The sequence below is a fragment of the Photinus pyralis genome, unplaced genomic scaffold, assembly GCF_008802855.1.
Source record: "Photinus pyralis isolate 1611_PpyrPB1 unplaced genomic scaffold, Ppyr1.3 Ppyr1.4_LG2, whole genome shotgun sequence".
Lineage (NCBI taxonomy): Eukaryota > Metazoa > Arthropoda > Insecta > Coleoptera > Lampyridae > Photinus > Photinus pyralis.
Genome location: NW_022170403.1, coordinates 14803366 through 14819865, shown reverse-complemented (window position 1 = coordinate 14819865; position 16500 = coordinate 14803366). Strand labels below are relative to the sequence as shown.

General features: G+C 33.1%; 2 protein-coding genes across 6 annotated transcripts in view; one reads left to right on the top strand and one right to left on the bottom strand.

Moving 5' to 3' along the window:
* The window catches only part of LOC116163466 (CCR4-NOT transcription complex subunit 6-like), an 84912-nt gene that overhangs the window by 1660 nt on the left and 66752 nt on the right, over positions 1 to 16500 (bottom strand). For 2 of the 5 annotated variants that reach the window (XM_031477394.1, XM_031477393.1), the window contains exons 9-10: positions 6364 to 6432; positions 6017 to 6194 (exon numbers count right to left, since the gene is read on the bottom strand). In XM_031477394.1, coding sequence (XP_031333254.1) covers positions 6155 to 6194; positions 6364 to 6432 — 109 coding nt within the window. In that variant the 3' untranslated portion in view covers positions 6017 to 6154. Of the gene's footprint in view, positions 1 to 237; positions 1631 to 4952; positions 5173 to 5220; positions 5633 to 5682; positions 5835 to 5881; positions 6195 to 6363; positions 6433 to 16500 lie in introns of those variants that run through there. The other 3 variants (XM_031477396.1, XM_031477395.1, XM_031477397.1) reach the window with 3 other exon arrangements.
* Positions 3986 to 16500, top strand: part of LOC116163467 (probable chitinase 10) — a 115280-nt gene continuing 102765 nt past the window's right edge. The window contains exon 1 of the mRNA XM_031477401.1: positions 3986 to 4059. The gene's annotated coding sequence lies outside the window, so the exon portion shown is untranslated. The remainder of the gene's footprint in view (positions 4060 to 16500) is intronic.

Sequence of the window (16500 nt, the reverse complement as noted above, 5' to 3'; positions counted from 1 at the left end):
ACTGCAAAGATTTGTTAGAAGTGAAAAATCCCTAAGTGCCATTTTACAAAGTATGTGTAATAAATGTTTAACAAAGAAATCGTGTATATTTAGTTTTACGAATTTTACATAAAATTGTATATTAGAATTATTGCCATTTAGCAGAACTATCACTTAGAATTCAGTCGTTTTTTTTATACATGTAAAGTTTTTGCGAATTCATATTATTAAATAACTGCATTCAATTCTTCGACTAAATTGGCAAATAAATTTTTTTATTCACTGCAAAAATAGAAACTTCAAACAACACTTCATTAACAGTAAATCTAATTATTGTGTAAAATTTTGAACAACTTGAAGGGAGTTTAAATCGTACGCACTTATTAATGATGAAATGACATATCAGGTGTGAACGTGCCTGTAGAATTAACAATTTCTATAAAGAATATGTACAAAACGCCCTAACAAAACCATACGATAATTAGCGAGTATTTTTCATCTAAATGTAGTAATAATGGTCTTAATATTAAGGGCCTTGGCTACAGAAATAATTGGCATCAATGATTTTTTACACGTTTCTTTACACATCAGTCAGTCAAATATTGTAAAATTAACTTATAATTAAAAAAGAAACGTATTAAAATACATGTGTTCTACAAAAAAGTCACTTATGATCACACATAGTATTTCCAGAGGACTTACACGTTACGTGTCACAAAATATTCTACTGTAATCCACATCGATGCCCTTTGTGATTTGTTCTAGTCTTATGCAAACCTAATACTGTACTTGCCCCATATAAAAATAACCTTACGTTAAATATGGCTACTGATCAAATATGTGAATTACATGTGTAGTTTTTGCATGAGATGATATATTCAATGCTATTGCATTTATGATAAGTTATCACACCTGGAAAACGAGCAAATATCGTACCATCAACTTAACAAATAAGCTTAAAAGTAAATAGTTATATGACTAAGATGTGTATAAAGCTGTAATTGAACAATTTTTCACAATTTATTTTATTAAACATAAATAAAGAAATTATTAATTCGTATTTATGCTCTTCTGCCCTTAAATCACAAAATATCACTTAAAAATTACAGCACTATCTTTGAAGTTATGAATAAATTTCTTAACAAGTAGGGCGAATATAGCAATGTTGTAAAATAGTCTCTAACATAACAGGTATTTCTGTAATAATTAAAAAAATAAAATTATGTACATACTTTTCAAGTACATACATACAACATATGAATTTTTACATTAAACAAAAGCGTTTAAAGACAATTAGTTAATATACTATCTCTACATTTTTGCTCAAGTATTAATTAAAATTGACTACAACTCATATTAAAAACAAGTCCAGCATGAAGAGGTAAAAATCTTTTTACAGATTGAGACTTATGTAACATTCTGTGCGTATATAATTTTATTCCACCCTATACAAATTTGTGAGGAACAATAGAAAACGATTTCGAAGGCTTCAGGAGACCATAAATAGATCACGTCAGGTACCAAGTGAGCCAAATTAATGAGTGAATTTCTGAATGTTATTAATTGAATGAGAGCACTGTCTATATGATGCAGCCAGGTACTGAGACAGCAAGGCGACAATGGCTAACTACTAGGCTACATCTGTTGCTACCTAAAAAAGAATAAAGTGAGGTTATTAACTGAAATCAAAAATCAAATGTAAAATTTATTATAAATTATAAGGTGGGTACTGTTTACAATAGTGATCGTAGTGGTACGCTTCAACCCTAAACAAAGTTATAGCTGGCCGCACAATACACATTATTTTCATATCCAATTCGCCAGTAAAGTGTGCAGAGATTTTCATAAACTAGGTACCTATTTCAGAAAAAAATGTTTTTAAGAAAATTTAGTAGAAAATACTTTTAACAATAACGCGTTTTTATAAACATATACATTATATGACCAATAGTGTTAGAACCACTTAAGTTCAGTCCAAGCGTAATCTGAAATGAATTCTGGGGTGACAAGCACCACTCTCCCAATGATAAAATCTCAGATATTCATTTTATGGAGACGAGCCGACCCTGCAGGTGATACAACAATAAAAATGGTCCGTAATCTAGTATCCTACCAGTAGACCTAACATCCACCTTTACAATACTTGAATAAGTTTCTATGAAATAATAATCTTCAATGGTTATATCATGAATTATTTGCAAATGAGAAATATACACTGTCGGAGGGCACTGGCTGTGGAGTGTATGGAAGCAATGGACAAAGCTGAATTTCTTTTCATGCCTTTCCTCCTTTTCCCTCCCCATTTTGTGCCATTTCGCTTCATGCCGATACTGTTTGCTTTCTTTTTCACTATATTTACTTTTTTCTTTTCATTTTGCAAATTCTTTTCTTCTACTGCCCAGTATCTTTATCAATTTCTTTGATAATTTTTTACGAATAAAATGAAACCAAAGGTTGGTTTCGACAGCGCAATGGTTTGTTGATAAACATTAGTTCTATTTAGCGTTAGGTGTTTTCGACAATGACAACAAGTGATAAAATCAATTATAGTCCGAGAGCTGGTAGACACTTTTGGGTAGGTATTTGTGGCACGCTGAAAACTTCAATATTTCTCCAAGAATAGCTAAACACAGAATTGCAGACCTGACTGAGGAAGAGCGGGGATAACACTTTGCCAGGCGCCTTCAAAGATTGAAAAAAATAATGTATACTGCAATGCATGATTAATCTTACAGCGGAAGGTATTACATAAATTATTATTGATTCCAAGCAGTACGATGTATTCTTAAGACTGCCTCATGAGCGACAAAGATTTTTAAATGGTAAATAAAATTGGAATCTATGGCATGTGATTATAGTAACTTTGATAAGTACAGTAGACTCTCTATAATCCCGCACTGGGCCAGTCCGGCACTCCACTAAACCGGCGTACATTATTGAAACTATCTTTATTTTTCATTTTTTAATTTGGTACTGCTCTATAAAAATATTATTTCTTAGAGATCATTTTTTATTTTTAATATATAATAATAATACCTATAATACCATTTATTAGTTGTTTTGGTACAACACCTGTTTGTGTATTTTAAGTGTTTTTATTTATGAACTTCCTCCAGTAATCAGACATTTTCACTAATCATGCAGTTATCTATAAATCTGCCGGATGACTGAGAGTCTACTGTACTCCATCCATGCAATTTCAATTAAATAATTACATTCATTTATTAGAAATGATAATTTGATCTTAACCTAATTGTTTCCATCATATTGTCAGTAACACCTACAGGATGACCAAAACACTGATTGATTATTGTTTATTAGTTGTTTAAATTGTTCTTAACCAATTTTCAAGACCTTACTTTTCATGTTTCATCTTGTACCCTTATAACTTTCTAGTGCATTAGCACATCAGCAACAAGTTTTTTTTGTATTTGATGGATGAGGACTGCCCTACACTAATACAACTTATTATAAATAATGATAGGCAGTATACCAACATTTAAGTATAGAACTATGAAATTTAATTCTAGTAATTTTTCCCTAGTAAATCATCCCAAAACTAAATAATCGGTTGGTCTCTTACCTTGGATAACACAACAATATACTGCCCTACTAAGAAAGACCCCCGTATCTCCAAAAATTTTGAAAACTGAGATACTTGCACCAATCGCATAAACGTGATTTATACAACATGTTTACACAGAGAAAACCCCGCATTTTAGATTTTTAAACATTTTGTGATTGAAAATAGTTTCCCCGTAAACGCCAAAAATAGCCTTTATACTTAGCAAAAACCGGGTATCTTACAATATTTAGCAATAACCTGGTATGTTGTTAGTAGATGCGGGCTTTTAACATAGGAAACTGAACATACTAGGTTTTTTCTAAGGAATACGATAAGACCGCGTTATTAACACCGCCGGTGTCATGTTTTCACTAAGTAATTTGCCGCGCAAACAATCATTTAATCGCTTTGTTTCGACCTGTCGGCATAGTTAATTGATCCTCATTTTTCATGTTATTATTTAAAAATTGTGTGTTATAAATTTAGTGACAGTTTGTGGCCAGAATTTTGCTTTGGTAAGTTTATATTTTATAATACCTACATTTTAAGTTTGCTAATTTTTAATTTGTCTGTAATTCATTGGCATTGTTGAGTAATTCACAGAAAGTTTTTGTGTACCTAGGTATTTTATTATATAATATATATAATTTTTGGCAAGAATTACCTACCTCCGACGAGCAATAAACAGTGTTATTTCCTGTCAAAATTACCCTCTAATGTTTTTTTTTCATATTTCATCTATTTCAAATAAAGTTTTTTGTATATATATTTAAATTATGTTTTAGGTGTGCTCAAAAACGACACTACTAAAAAATTAATAATTCGCCGCAAGCTATAAATTTTACAATAATTATACGTAGTCAAAACCAAGTTTAAACCAAATTTGTGTTATACGTGGTTTTAGCTAAGTAATTGTAGTGTAATTCATTGCTTTCTCAGCCCGTATGTCGCATAACTAGTCGCCATTACCTACTTTTGCATTTTCTTTTCCCAAAAAAGTTTGTTGTAACATTACAAATAATATCATGAAGCATCTTATAATGTAAGTCAAGCAGAAGCCCAACGAAACACGCAAAAACCTTTGAACGCGGTTTTCTCAAAAGTTGCTTTAATGGAGATGCGGGGGTCTTTCTTAACAGGGCAGTATATCTGTTCTAAGCTCTTATTTAAGAAATTAGGACAATAATTACGAGTGACGACAAAATATTTTTATTTCGCGCACGCAGATTTCATTATTTGCCTTCAGAGAGTATCAACACCATATTATCTACAACTGCAGGCAATCTTAGTATCTTAGTAAATGATACACTAGAGAAAAGACTTCAATCATAGTGTCTACTTAATATTCACATACTTAATGCAAAGTAAAAGGTTGCAGGTGGAATTCAAACTTTTTTCTAATTTCAACTTACCTATGACCAATAATACCGTTCACAGGTGGCGATACTGTTGGAATCATTTCCAGTTCTGCAAGAAGGGGAAAATGATCTGAGAAGACATGAGGGTGTGGACAGCCAACGATTTTGTTATCTCGTAACCAATCTCCTGATAAAGGTCCTAAGAGCCCCAAAGGTGTCATTGTGTTTTTTGAGTAAAAAATGTAGTCAATAATTCCTTTAAAGTCAAACCTACGACATAAGTTGTTAATATAGAGCATTGTGCATCGAATGACTTACGTGTAATTTGTAAATGGCATCGTCTCCTCGCTGTAAGCAGATGCTAGTTTAAAGGAATGTGCAAATTCATTGGATTTATCACAGCTCGAGATCTTTTCCAAGCATTGTTTGTAACTGAGATCTTTAAAATCTTTATGATCTAATGAAACCTTTCCAGAACTAAGAAATTCAATTACTCCGGAGTCAGGAAGCGAATTAAAATCACCGCATAATACTAATTGAATATTACTCGCATCGATATTCATATTTTCAGCAGCTTTCAAAGTTTGAGCTGCTTCGTCTAATATTGCCCTCAATTCCTGACTTAACATCATTGTCTGAATTAATTTCACATCACAAAATTCAGGATCCCAATGAATGTGTGCTGTACAGACTAGGAGTGGTTGTTGAACTAACATAGAATCAGCGGGAACTGTTAAAGAAACAAATGTGACATTTTTAAACTGAAATTTAGTCAACTACCATTGTCCCAAGCCGGTTCCGTTGTTTGTAAAAGAGCGGCTAAACCAATGTTGTCCTTTGGCATAACCCGATTTAACATGTGATCTAAACCGTCAGCATTGGCCATTGCAAGTTGATTAAATTCCACTAAGTGTTCTTTTACTAACGTAAATCTACAAGAAAAATTAGACGTTATGTATTTCCTCGTTCAATTTCTTACTTTGATGTTCTATATAGAATTGCACACCCATCGACATATTTCCTTTCATTTTCTGCCATTGTTTTTGCTCTTGATTTTGGAGAAAATATGCCATCGTAACCATCCTGTTTTAATTCTGGTAGAAAGAAAGAATAAAACTGGTCCATTTCAACTTCCTGTAAATTAATAATATCTGCGCTGTAATGTCTAATTTCATCCAAGATTCCTTTTTTCCTATAGTCCCAATTTAATGCCCAACTTGGACAATAACTATACATTTGTCTAGTAGCATATTTATCGCATAGTACGTTGTAGCACATCACAGTAAAAATACCTACAAATAAATTATGTAAGAATTTCGAAAGTAATGCAAGAATCCACAACGCCCACATGGAGTGCGAAGGTAAATGTTAATGGGTGGAGTATTCATTCATACAACTTCGGGAAGTTGTTCAAATAAATACAGGTGCACCAATTTCAATAAGACAATAACAAGTACTTACAGGTAGGACGATTCCTTGTAGGTTTTGTAAGAGGAATCCATGGCCTTTGGGGAGGTGCAGGAGTTGTAACTGTAACAAAAAAAAAATTCAAATACAATTCGACTGATAATGTTTAAAAGATTTTGACTGTATTGCACTATAAAAGATTACTTGTGATTTAAGTCAAGGACATAGAAGTTGAAAGAACTTTAAAAATTTACACAATTACTCATGTTTGTATAACAATTAAATTATGACATAATGAAAATGTGTATTGTACACATAATTAAATTTGCGAAATAAAAGAAAATGACCTTTATTCAGGGACTTATCGCAAATCCGAAACAAATTTTTAAGTTTGCCTTGTGGAATTTGAAATTAGGATTTACATCTTACTGTAGATGTAGGTAATATAGGTCACTTCCCACTGTATCTGATAGAAATCGACAATGATAGGTAAACTATGAGAACTAGACGCGAATCGTTCACCTTGTACCAAATGTATGAGAAAACAAGAATAAACCATATGATGGATAAAGTCACATTATTTTGGTAAGGGCCATTTGGAAACATGTAATGCATTTGTGAAGATGTTTCTGAATTCGAAATTAATAGATGTAGAAATGATTTGCCACGAATGGACTAAATGGGGAGAACTTTGGATGATCGTAATTATTTTCAATTTTGCACAAGTTTCGGTTATACTGGAAGTTGACCCACGCTTATTTTAATATGTATTGTTAAACTTTACACTCATATTATGGACGCTGCCTATGTACTCAGTACGCAAATGGAAAAATAGAAGTCAAAATAAAAAAAAATTGGAATCTCTTGGTTTTTTATGAATTTTTTTTATCTAGGAAAATTTGATACAAGAAACCATCAGCTAAATCGAACAGTTCCTTAATTGCTTGAACATTTTTTGAAAAAATGTATCATCTTATAATTAAAGACAAAATTTAAAAAAGAAACACTGTCCTAGTCATTGGCGGTACCTACCATTAGTCTGCACAAAAATCAGCTTCATTGGTTCAACCATTACCTAGTTATATCCGTAGAAAGTTCTTGAAAAACCGACTAAGAATTATTTTTTAAAGAGTTATCAAAGGTTCGAGATTTTTTTAAATATTTTTTTAAGAGCCATTATCAACGTTTTCATTTGGTGTGTAAATTATTTTCTCAAAAAAGAACCATTTAGAATTGATATCGCAAGAAGTACCGACACGCCTTAAGTCATATGACCTGAGGCGGCAAACGGTCCATTTTATAAATAAGAAAATTGGTACTGCACATCAGGAACAAAACCAAATTTGGAAACTGGCGCTTCATTTGCTTTTATTCCAAGTGGCTATGTATCAAATTTAAATGCTTTCATAAATAAGAAAGGTTGCCAATTCGGTTTATAAATGGTCAAGATGCGAAAAGGGCACTGTGAATGTTGATCGATTAGGCTCAACTTCTGGAATTGCGTTTTATATTCACGATCTCCGATCTACAAATTTGATAAAGAATCCACGTACAAAATTTCATCGTAATCGGTCCATTCGTTATCGAGATATCGTGGTAACGGACGGATGGACGGACAGTAGCAATTATCTCTTGATATTTTTCGTAACTTGCATTGTGTACAAAAACTGTCTCTGAACTGATTCCTCGAATTTTTTGACTAATTTCGACCGAATCCAATATGTAAACGTTTACAAGATTTTGAAACCGACATCAGCGTTAATTAACCTGAAATAAAAACGACCTACAGTTATGACTGGTGTCTATCATGGCGATCTCGAAAACCATAGAAGATACGAAGATGGTAAAATTAGGGAAAAGTTACTATTATGCTGTAAAAGAAACCAGAAAATTTCAATTACTTCCGAAGATATGCAAGGAAAACCGAAATTTGGTTTTTATTTTTTTCTGGTGTTATTTGAACAGAAACAAACGTTGTAAACATGTTGGTTTTAACAGTATGGTGCACCCGCGCACAACGCGTTAATCATAATGAGAATACATATCGGGCATTTTTACCATTTTCCAAGAACTTTGTGCGTATATTTTACTTTTTTTAACTTTGCATTGTTTCTTGTAGTAAAACTTGGAACAATTTTTGTACGTTATATACGGAAAAACAAGGTCTTCAAAATACCAAAAATTTTACACAATTACAAATTACACAATACACAAAAACAATTGGAAAACAGCAATACGAATTTTTAATTTCTAAATATCAAAAGGGACATATTTTGTGTATAATGTTCCGAGTTCTAAATATGAAATACCTCGGGAAATACAAATTCCGCTAAAAATTACGAGTGCAGTGCAGGACATAGAATTTTTCGAGCTAGTTTTAACATTTTCGAAGGAAATCGAACGTAAATAGTTACAATGCTACGGTTCAGTTGTCGATATAATTTCATTGGCAATCGAAAGAAAAATTTGACATAGTCTTCGTAATTCCGTGAAAGTTCCTTACGAGATTAGTGGTGCGTAAATGAGAATTTTAGAACAACACCTTACAGTTTTAAAGTAACAGAAAACTAATTACAATCACGTACTGACGTACTACTTTAATGGCGCAACAATTGATTAATTAACCTAATGAATAAAAGTATAAATTAATACTATTTACATTGAAACATGTCATTACACCAACATTTGAATGGTTTCAGTACGACACAAATCAATCAATCATAATGAAAATCCAATTTCGGTATTAATTTATTTTTCATGAGGTAAAGTAAGGTAGATTCTAATGTCCAGATGAATTGCATCGGTGAATTGTACTGTAAATCTCATAGTGTATGCTAATATGCAATTTATTAGTCTCCTTCATTAAATATACCGTTCACAAAATAATCTTAATATCTTGCATTTATATACACCACCATGGGTCCCGATGAATAAAATATTAAGAGCGTTATGCAAGATGCGTTTGTGTTTTAATTAGTACAAAAATTATATAGGAATTAAACGTTAGGCGGCTACTTTTGAAGTAGAGCATGATGGATGTATGTACTTACATAATAATAGCAACCATAAATCAAGACAAACTCATATTCGGTACTATTATTCCAAAGCGACATCGCAAAAAACTGTTTCCAACGCTAATTTCTTTTAACAGAACAAATAACGAATTGAAATATGTAATTTCAATTTGAAAATGTTTAAAAGTGTCTTTTAGCAAAAAAAGAACCTAAGCTTCAAGAACAAAAGTCTACGCAAATGTGCGAACGAAGCGCATTTTTCATACTTTCAAACGAAATTGCTTCAAAATAGACAGAAAAAACGCATAAGTAAAGTATTATTATCAAATCAATGCATTGTGTAGTTTCCGCGACGAAATTATTGAATAAACAACAGTTTGCTCTACTAACTTAACCAAAGTGAGAATATGACAGGAAGCGAACAAAATTTAGTTCATGTGCATCAAAGCAATGTGTTTTGCCGTTTCCCCTATATGAAATTGGCGATAATTTTGCCTAAAGTAATTAGAAAAAAAAATATATCTATCAAATGACGTATCAACGAACTTTCTACGTCATTCCATTGCCGAGATCTCATCCCACCCACATCACTATACGAAACTCAGCAACGTCATGACGAAATACACCATTCTTGCGTTAAAAACATGGCAACGCACGACTACTAAGGTAGCATAAGAAAAACAAAAAAGACAAAATTAAAAAGAAAAAATGCAACCTTTGGGGCGTAGCTTCCATATGACTTATTTTGGTCACTGTCTCCTATACTTCCCAATCCCAAAGCGATAATGTGTGTGATGTGTTTAAACTTTTAAAAATGTATATTTTTGGCAAAAAAGGGACGTTTAAAAGGTTCGCACCTGAAATAAAATGTCCGACATTTTTATAATCGTGAAAATTCAGTCAAGTGGGAGCATTCTTCTAGCAATTTTACTATGCCTTTTCGGTGATTCTTTTAATGAATATTTAATGTAATGACCCCTCCTCGCCCCCGAGAATGTCGAATAAGATAGTTAAATTACGTTAATTTTGATACAGACCTACACGGGGACGGACGGAAGAGTAATTAATCATCATGATCACATCTATAACGCAATTTTCTTTACTTTTATAAAAATGCGCAAAAAGTGTAAAAAAATTCAGCATTAAACAATCCGTATAACGTATAAGTAATAAAACGCAATCAAACAAGTAGAAAATTCAAATGACCTTTAGATGTATTTTTTACGTTCAAAATAAATAGGTACAAAATAAATTATAAAATTTCAATGTCAAAGTCAATGATAAACAAATTAAAAGGAAATTAGCGGGTACAGATACGAGTAAATAGTAAAGGTCGAAAATTACATTTTCCAAAGCGTTTTCAGTCGCAAATAAATCGGTAGGAAATTATTGGGCAGAAAACAATCCCAAAATTGATTTAGGTTTATGTTTTTTCCATTCGCGTATCGGATCATTAGGTATATAATAAAATGTAAGTACAGAAATTCTGAATTGAATTTAAGCTGTTTCGACCAGTATTTTATGGACAAATACTTTTTCTGTTTTTGAAAGTAAGCACGGCATCAGCAAATCTAAAGGTGCGTGTAATTAGTAACTAACCTTCTATTTGAGTAACATTTAAATGTGTCAAGACATGAACATAATTCCTAAGGATATCAACCATAATATGTGTAAAAGAAAAAATAGAAGGTCACAATTTCAATGGTATAGTTTCACATAGCGTGCTAGGAAAAATAATTAAGCGTTTTAGGTATTGACAAACAAAAATTTAATAAGCCGCATAAAAGAAACGTGAATGTTATAAATCCTGCGGTTGTGGTGGAAATCGCCTCGCGGTTTTTTAGATCGTAAAATCCTTGCTTTCCCAGCGCAACTGCTTAATAACAACCATTTATTTTTGACATAAATATATTCTCTCCTTGACCATCAAGGCAATAATGTCCTTCGTCGCAAAACTTTGGACCTTTACTTATGGCGAACATCAAACAAATAACCTGTAATCTCCACCAATAAATCGATATATAGGGTGAGCTTCCTCCCAGTTCAAATCAAAGTATTTTTTTTTTTACAAATTTGTTGATACATATTTCCTTGGGTGCCAAAGGCTATCGTAATGTCTATCACATGTAATAGAAATGTGAAGATACATTGTTTCTAATATTATGAAACCCACTTGTGTTTCTTTCTTCGAAATAACAGACGGCAATGACTTCATAAAATGATCGATATACAATTTGATGTTGTTTATTTTTATATGTAGACGAAATCCAATGAAATAAAACATTTCAAAATCATCGTCCACACATTTTAATTTTTTTGTTTGCCGTTATTTTAAGTGAGCGGGTTTCAACCAACACTGCCCTGCTAGTCCAACTTCCTATACAGGGTGTTTTTTTGGGAGCTTTAGTTAAAAGTTTCTGGGAAAGTAAAATAGGTAGGATTTTGAAAATTTGTACTTAGGAGTTACTCTGAAGGCCGAATCGATGTAAAATATTTTCAAAATGGCCGCACTTCCGGAAACACCGGAAGTAGATAGTAACTTCGTTATTTTAAATGGCAACCCCTATTTTTTATTGCATTTTTGGATTCTACGTGAAATTTCAGTTCTTTTGATACCCATATGTCATATCTGCCATTTATGGTTTTTAAGTTATTTTGACTTTAAGAAAAAAAATGGCGGATGCAGATGGTACCTTGATAATTGATTACTTGAAAAAGGTTATAGTCATGGCAACCCATTTTTATCAGTGCATAGAGAATGAATAGGGCTTTCTTTTAGTGTACTTAAAACAAAGTTAAGTTGCGTACAACCGCACCTATGGAGATCCAAATTTAAGAAACTTCAAAGTCTATAAACTCAGTTTTTTTAAATGGAATGACCATGTTCTTAATATTGCATGAGATAGAGAATCGAAATTGGCATATTTTGATATTACATGTTCCTATAGCTATCTAGGAGGTAATGCGATATCTGTTCTAGCAACAATTCCATACCAAAAATGTTTCAACAAAGTTTTTTATATTTTGCATTGAATTTATTTTGTTAATCTTGCATTTGCAATTCAATTCATTTTCTTAAATATTCTCTTGTAGAGCTTTGTATAACTTGTGCTTCAACGGTTTGTAGTGCATTAGGGGTACAAAATTTCAAAAATTCATACAATTTCGTTCTAGTTTTCGAATGAATGTACGGAAAGCACGCGCCGCGATTCTGCCCATTTCACCATAAATAACAATTAAATTCCAAAATAGGTGAAACCACTGCGAGTCATTTTTCGATTTTTGAAAAACTTATGTTAACCTATAACAGTGGGTGATGGATTAGTGTCACTAGATTTGTTTAAAATTCAATTGTTATAGAATCATGGCCGACTACTAAAAAGAAAATCCTAAAAAAATAGTGTCAATTCAATAAAATGGGAATAAGTCAGAAACTGTTAAAGATAGCTATAGGAACATGTATTGTCAAAATATGCCCATTTCGATTCTCTATCTCATGGAATAGTAAGAACATGGTCATTCCATTTAAAAAAACTGAGTTTTTAGTCTTTGAAGTTTCATAAATTTGGATATCCATAGGGGCGGTCGTACGCAACTTAACTTTTTTTTAAGTGCACTAAAAGAAAGCCCTATTCATTCTCTATGCACTGATAAAAATAGGTTGCCATGACTACAACCGTTTGCAAGTAATCAATTATCAAGGTACCATCTGCATCCGCCATTTTTTTTCTTAAAGTCAAAATAACTTAAAAACCATAAATGGTAGATATCGACATATGGGTTTCAAAAGAAGTGAAATTTCACGTAGAATCCAAAAAAGCAATAAAAAATAGGGGTTGCCATTTAAAATAACGAAGTTACTATCTACTTCCGGTGTTTCCGGAAGTGCGGCCATTTTGAAAATATTTTACATCGATTCGGCCTTCAGAGTAACTCCTAAGTACAAATTTTCAAAAACCTACCTATTTTACTTTCCCAGAAACTTTTAACTAAAGCTCCCAAAAAAACACCCTGTATATAGGTACACTTATAAGCATCCATGTCCGAATCTGGAATTAATTATTTTACTTGGAACATTTCCTCCTAAACATTTCGAATAAGGCAGAATAAATCGCAAATTAAAGTATGGCACCAATTTACCAGCTGGGCACAATTAATGACGAATGTTACGCAAGTCAGTTTTACTTGACAAAATATCCTTGTAAAAAAATACTCGTGACGAACAACTCTTTCCGACGTAAAAATGGCAAAAGATTTTAGATTTAAGTATAGTCCAACACTGTATATGTGTGTGAGAATGAATGGAAAACCTCGCTAAATTGAACTTTTCAACTAAAAGAAAATTTCAAAAAATAGCGGAATTACCAAAAGATCACTGTAATTTCCAAAAACTTACAAAGGTTACAAAAAATACGCAGAAATTAGTAAAATTACAAAAAAAATACTTTCAAGAATTTGGAATTACACCCCTATTTGGGACTAAAATAAACGCATTTGAATTTTTTGACAAATTTTTGAAAATAACAGGGCACTTTTTCGGAGAATGTGAATCTGAATTTCCGTAACATGCTAGATGTAGGCTACAGGCTTTCTTGCCTCTCGATAGATTCAGTCAACTCAGAATCTCCGAAACAAGGGCTCATTGAAGGCGATAACGGCATCGTCCATTTAAAACCATTTAAGCTAGGGAAAATGAAAACGAAATTTCGCATTTTCCGTTTTTCGGTCATATCTCAGTTATTTTCAAAGACTTCAAATTTCAATTATTAGTCAAAAAGAGGCAATTTTGCTTCAATGTAACGCACACTTACGAGTATATCTCACCGTTACGGAGATCCCAATAGTGAGCCACGAATTTGAACCCCCGTACAGTGTCCTGAATTCAAGGGTGACCATTGGCATCACAGTTAGGTACATGGTGGCTAAATTCTACCGCCCTTACATTAACACTAAACCAAATGTACACAAAAAATAAGATTGCTATGACATAAAAGCATTCATGCTAAACTGTCTTAAAATATTTGTGTAATATTAGATCTTCGGTTACTTTAGCGTCGAGTTGTTAAACGAAACTCTTATGCTTTCTTCAAATCCTCCGTCCGTCAGATCGCTCGATGGTTTCATGTTCAGCGATTTAAAAGAGAACGGATGGATCGATTACAGTGAAATTTTGCAGGTGGATTCTCTATCAAAATTGTAATCTGGGTTCGTGAACTGGCAATGTAGACCAAAAAAATAAGGAAGGCTCTTTTGACATCTCTGTTAATTAGTTAGTGGTTATACTGGTGCATGAAATTCAAACTGGGAGGTAGGTACCGACACGATCTTACTAATGGTGGAATCAAAACTGGCTAATAGAATACTGATCTGTCAAAAATACGCGTCGATCTCGCACGAGGACTATGATAATTTTTGTCATCTCGGTCATTTATGAATTGAATTGCACGAAATTCAAACTGGGCATAGCCAGTACCATATTAAATGTAATGCCACCGCTTTGGCACTTTTGATTTTGTATCGTCAGGGGTTAACTCGGGCATGTGCGGGCCTGCGCTAACAACCCGATGCTAAATCATATATTATGATCACAAAATAATCCTATTTGATAAAAAATATAAAGAAAAAATTTGGAAAAAAGATATTTATTCAGCTAGTAGCACGAATATGTAGCGAAGCACCCGTTTTGCTTCTTAAGTTCCATACCCGAACTTATGATCACACCGTATAAGTATTTGTGAAGTCGACCACCAGGTTAAGAAACCGTAGTTTTTAAAATTACTCATTTACTCTAGAAGACGAGTAGTGAGTTTTCTGTATTTTTATTTTATTTATCTGTTTGTCTTATCGCAGATAACGCATGTAAATTAAGAAGTGAATTTATCAGTTTTGCCATTGTTCCGGTAGGAATATTTAAAACTATTTTACAGCCGCCGAAAGCTCTCTTGAGGACAAGAGGACAAATCAATATTTTTGATGATGTCATAATTGGCAGGTTTTGTTTTAAAGCGAACATTAAAACGGCAAGGTCGTGAAGGTTTCGTAGATAGCAGATGATATCGACGATTTCGCCGTTTGACCTGCGGTTCAATTAACAACGGGTGGTAATTCGAATACCGAATTTGGAGATTTCATTCCGACTAATTGGATAAGTATAATTAACTATTGACATTTAAATGAGTTACAGAAAACCCGTCCGTTTGAGCTGGGCTTTATTTCAAAAGTAGCGCGCTTAAAAAACTTCAAGTCTAACATCAGTCCCACATTTTTCAGATATCGGGGTAATTAATCAACAACAGTTTAATTTAGTTGAACATATCGAAAGAATACGCGTACGAAATGGGAATTCCAGTTATTACTCCTACTCGAAATGGAAGTTTCGATAAATAGAAAGCGCACTATGAACTTGGATCTTTGGCGTCTTCGCCGCTATGTTTTGTAAATACCGAAATTTTGAGCTTTACCGTAAATTTACTTTTGCAACCGTAACATATTTAGAGCTTTTGCTTTGGCGTTTAACCGAATAGTAAGTAAATCTGTTTGCCTATGCATTTTTGCCTATTTCATTTGTAAGTACAGTATTAATCATAATCACTGCCGTAATTCATATTGCATCCGCAACGTTTTATTTTGCTTTTGCATTAAGCTACCGCACCGTATTAAATGTAATTGGAAATTTTTGTCTACCGCTCCGTTAACTTCAAGGTGAATTTTTTGTTGCTTTCCGTTTCACTAATTATAGGGAAGAATATTGTTTGCTTTTCAGCCGCTTCCGTCAATTTGTTTTGTTGCTTTCGTTTCCGCTAGGGAGTTTGCCGTAATTTTGTTTTAGTTTTGCCGAAGTGACCGCCGTCATCTTCTAACCCCGTCGGATCCCTCGTTGCCCTTTCTCGGGTTGCGTTTACACGAGGCATCCGAGACCGATCAGCAAGATCGCTGCTACCGCCGACCTTGTCCAGGCGCGAGACCGTTCGCTTGGTGGTTAAAAGACATTTTTAGTGATTTTCAGCTTTTTCGCTCATCTCCGAAAGTCTTCGTATTCCTTCACTTTGTAAGTACCGTTAGATTCGGCCCCAAAATACGTAATTTTGCCTCCAACTTACCGACTTCGTATCTCTTAGGATTTCTGAGATTTCTCTAATTTTGGACACTCTGATGCACACCAAAATTTAGTACATAA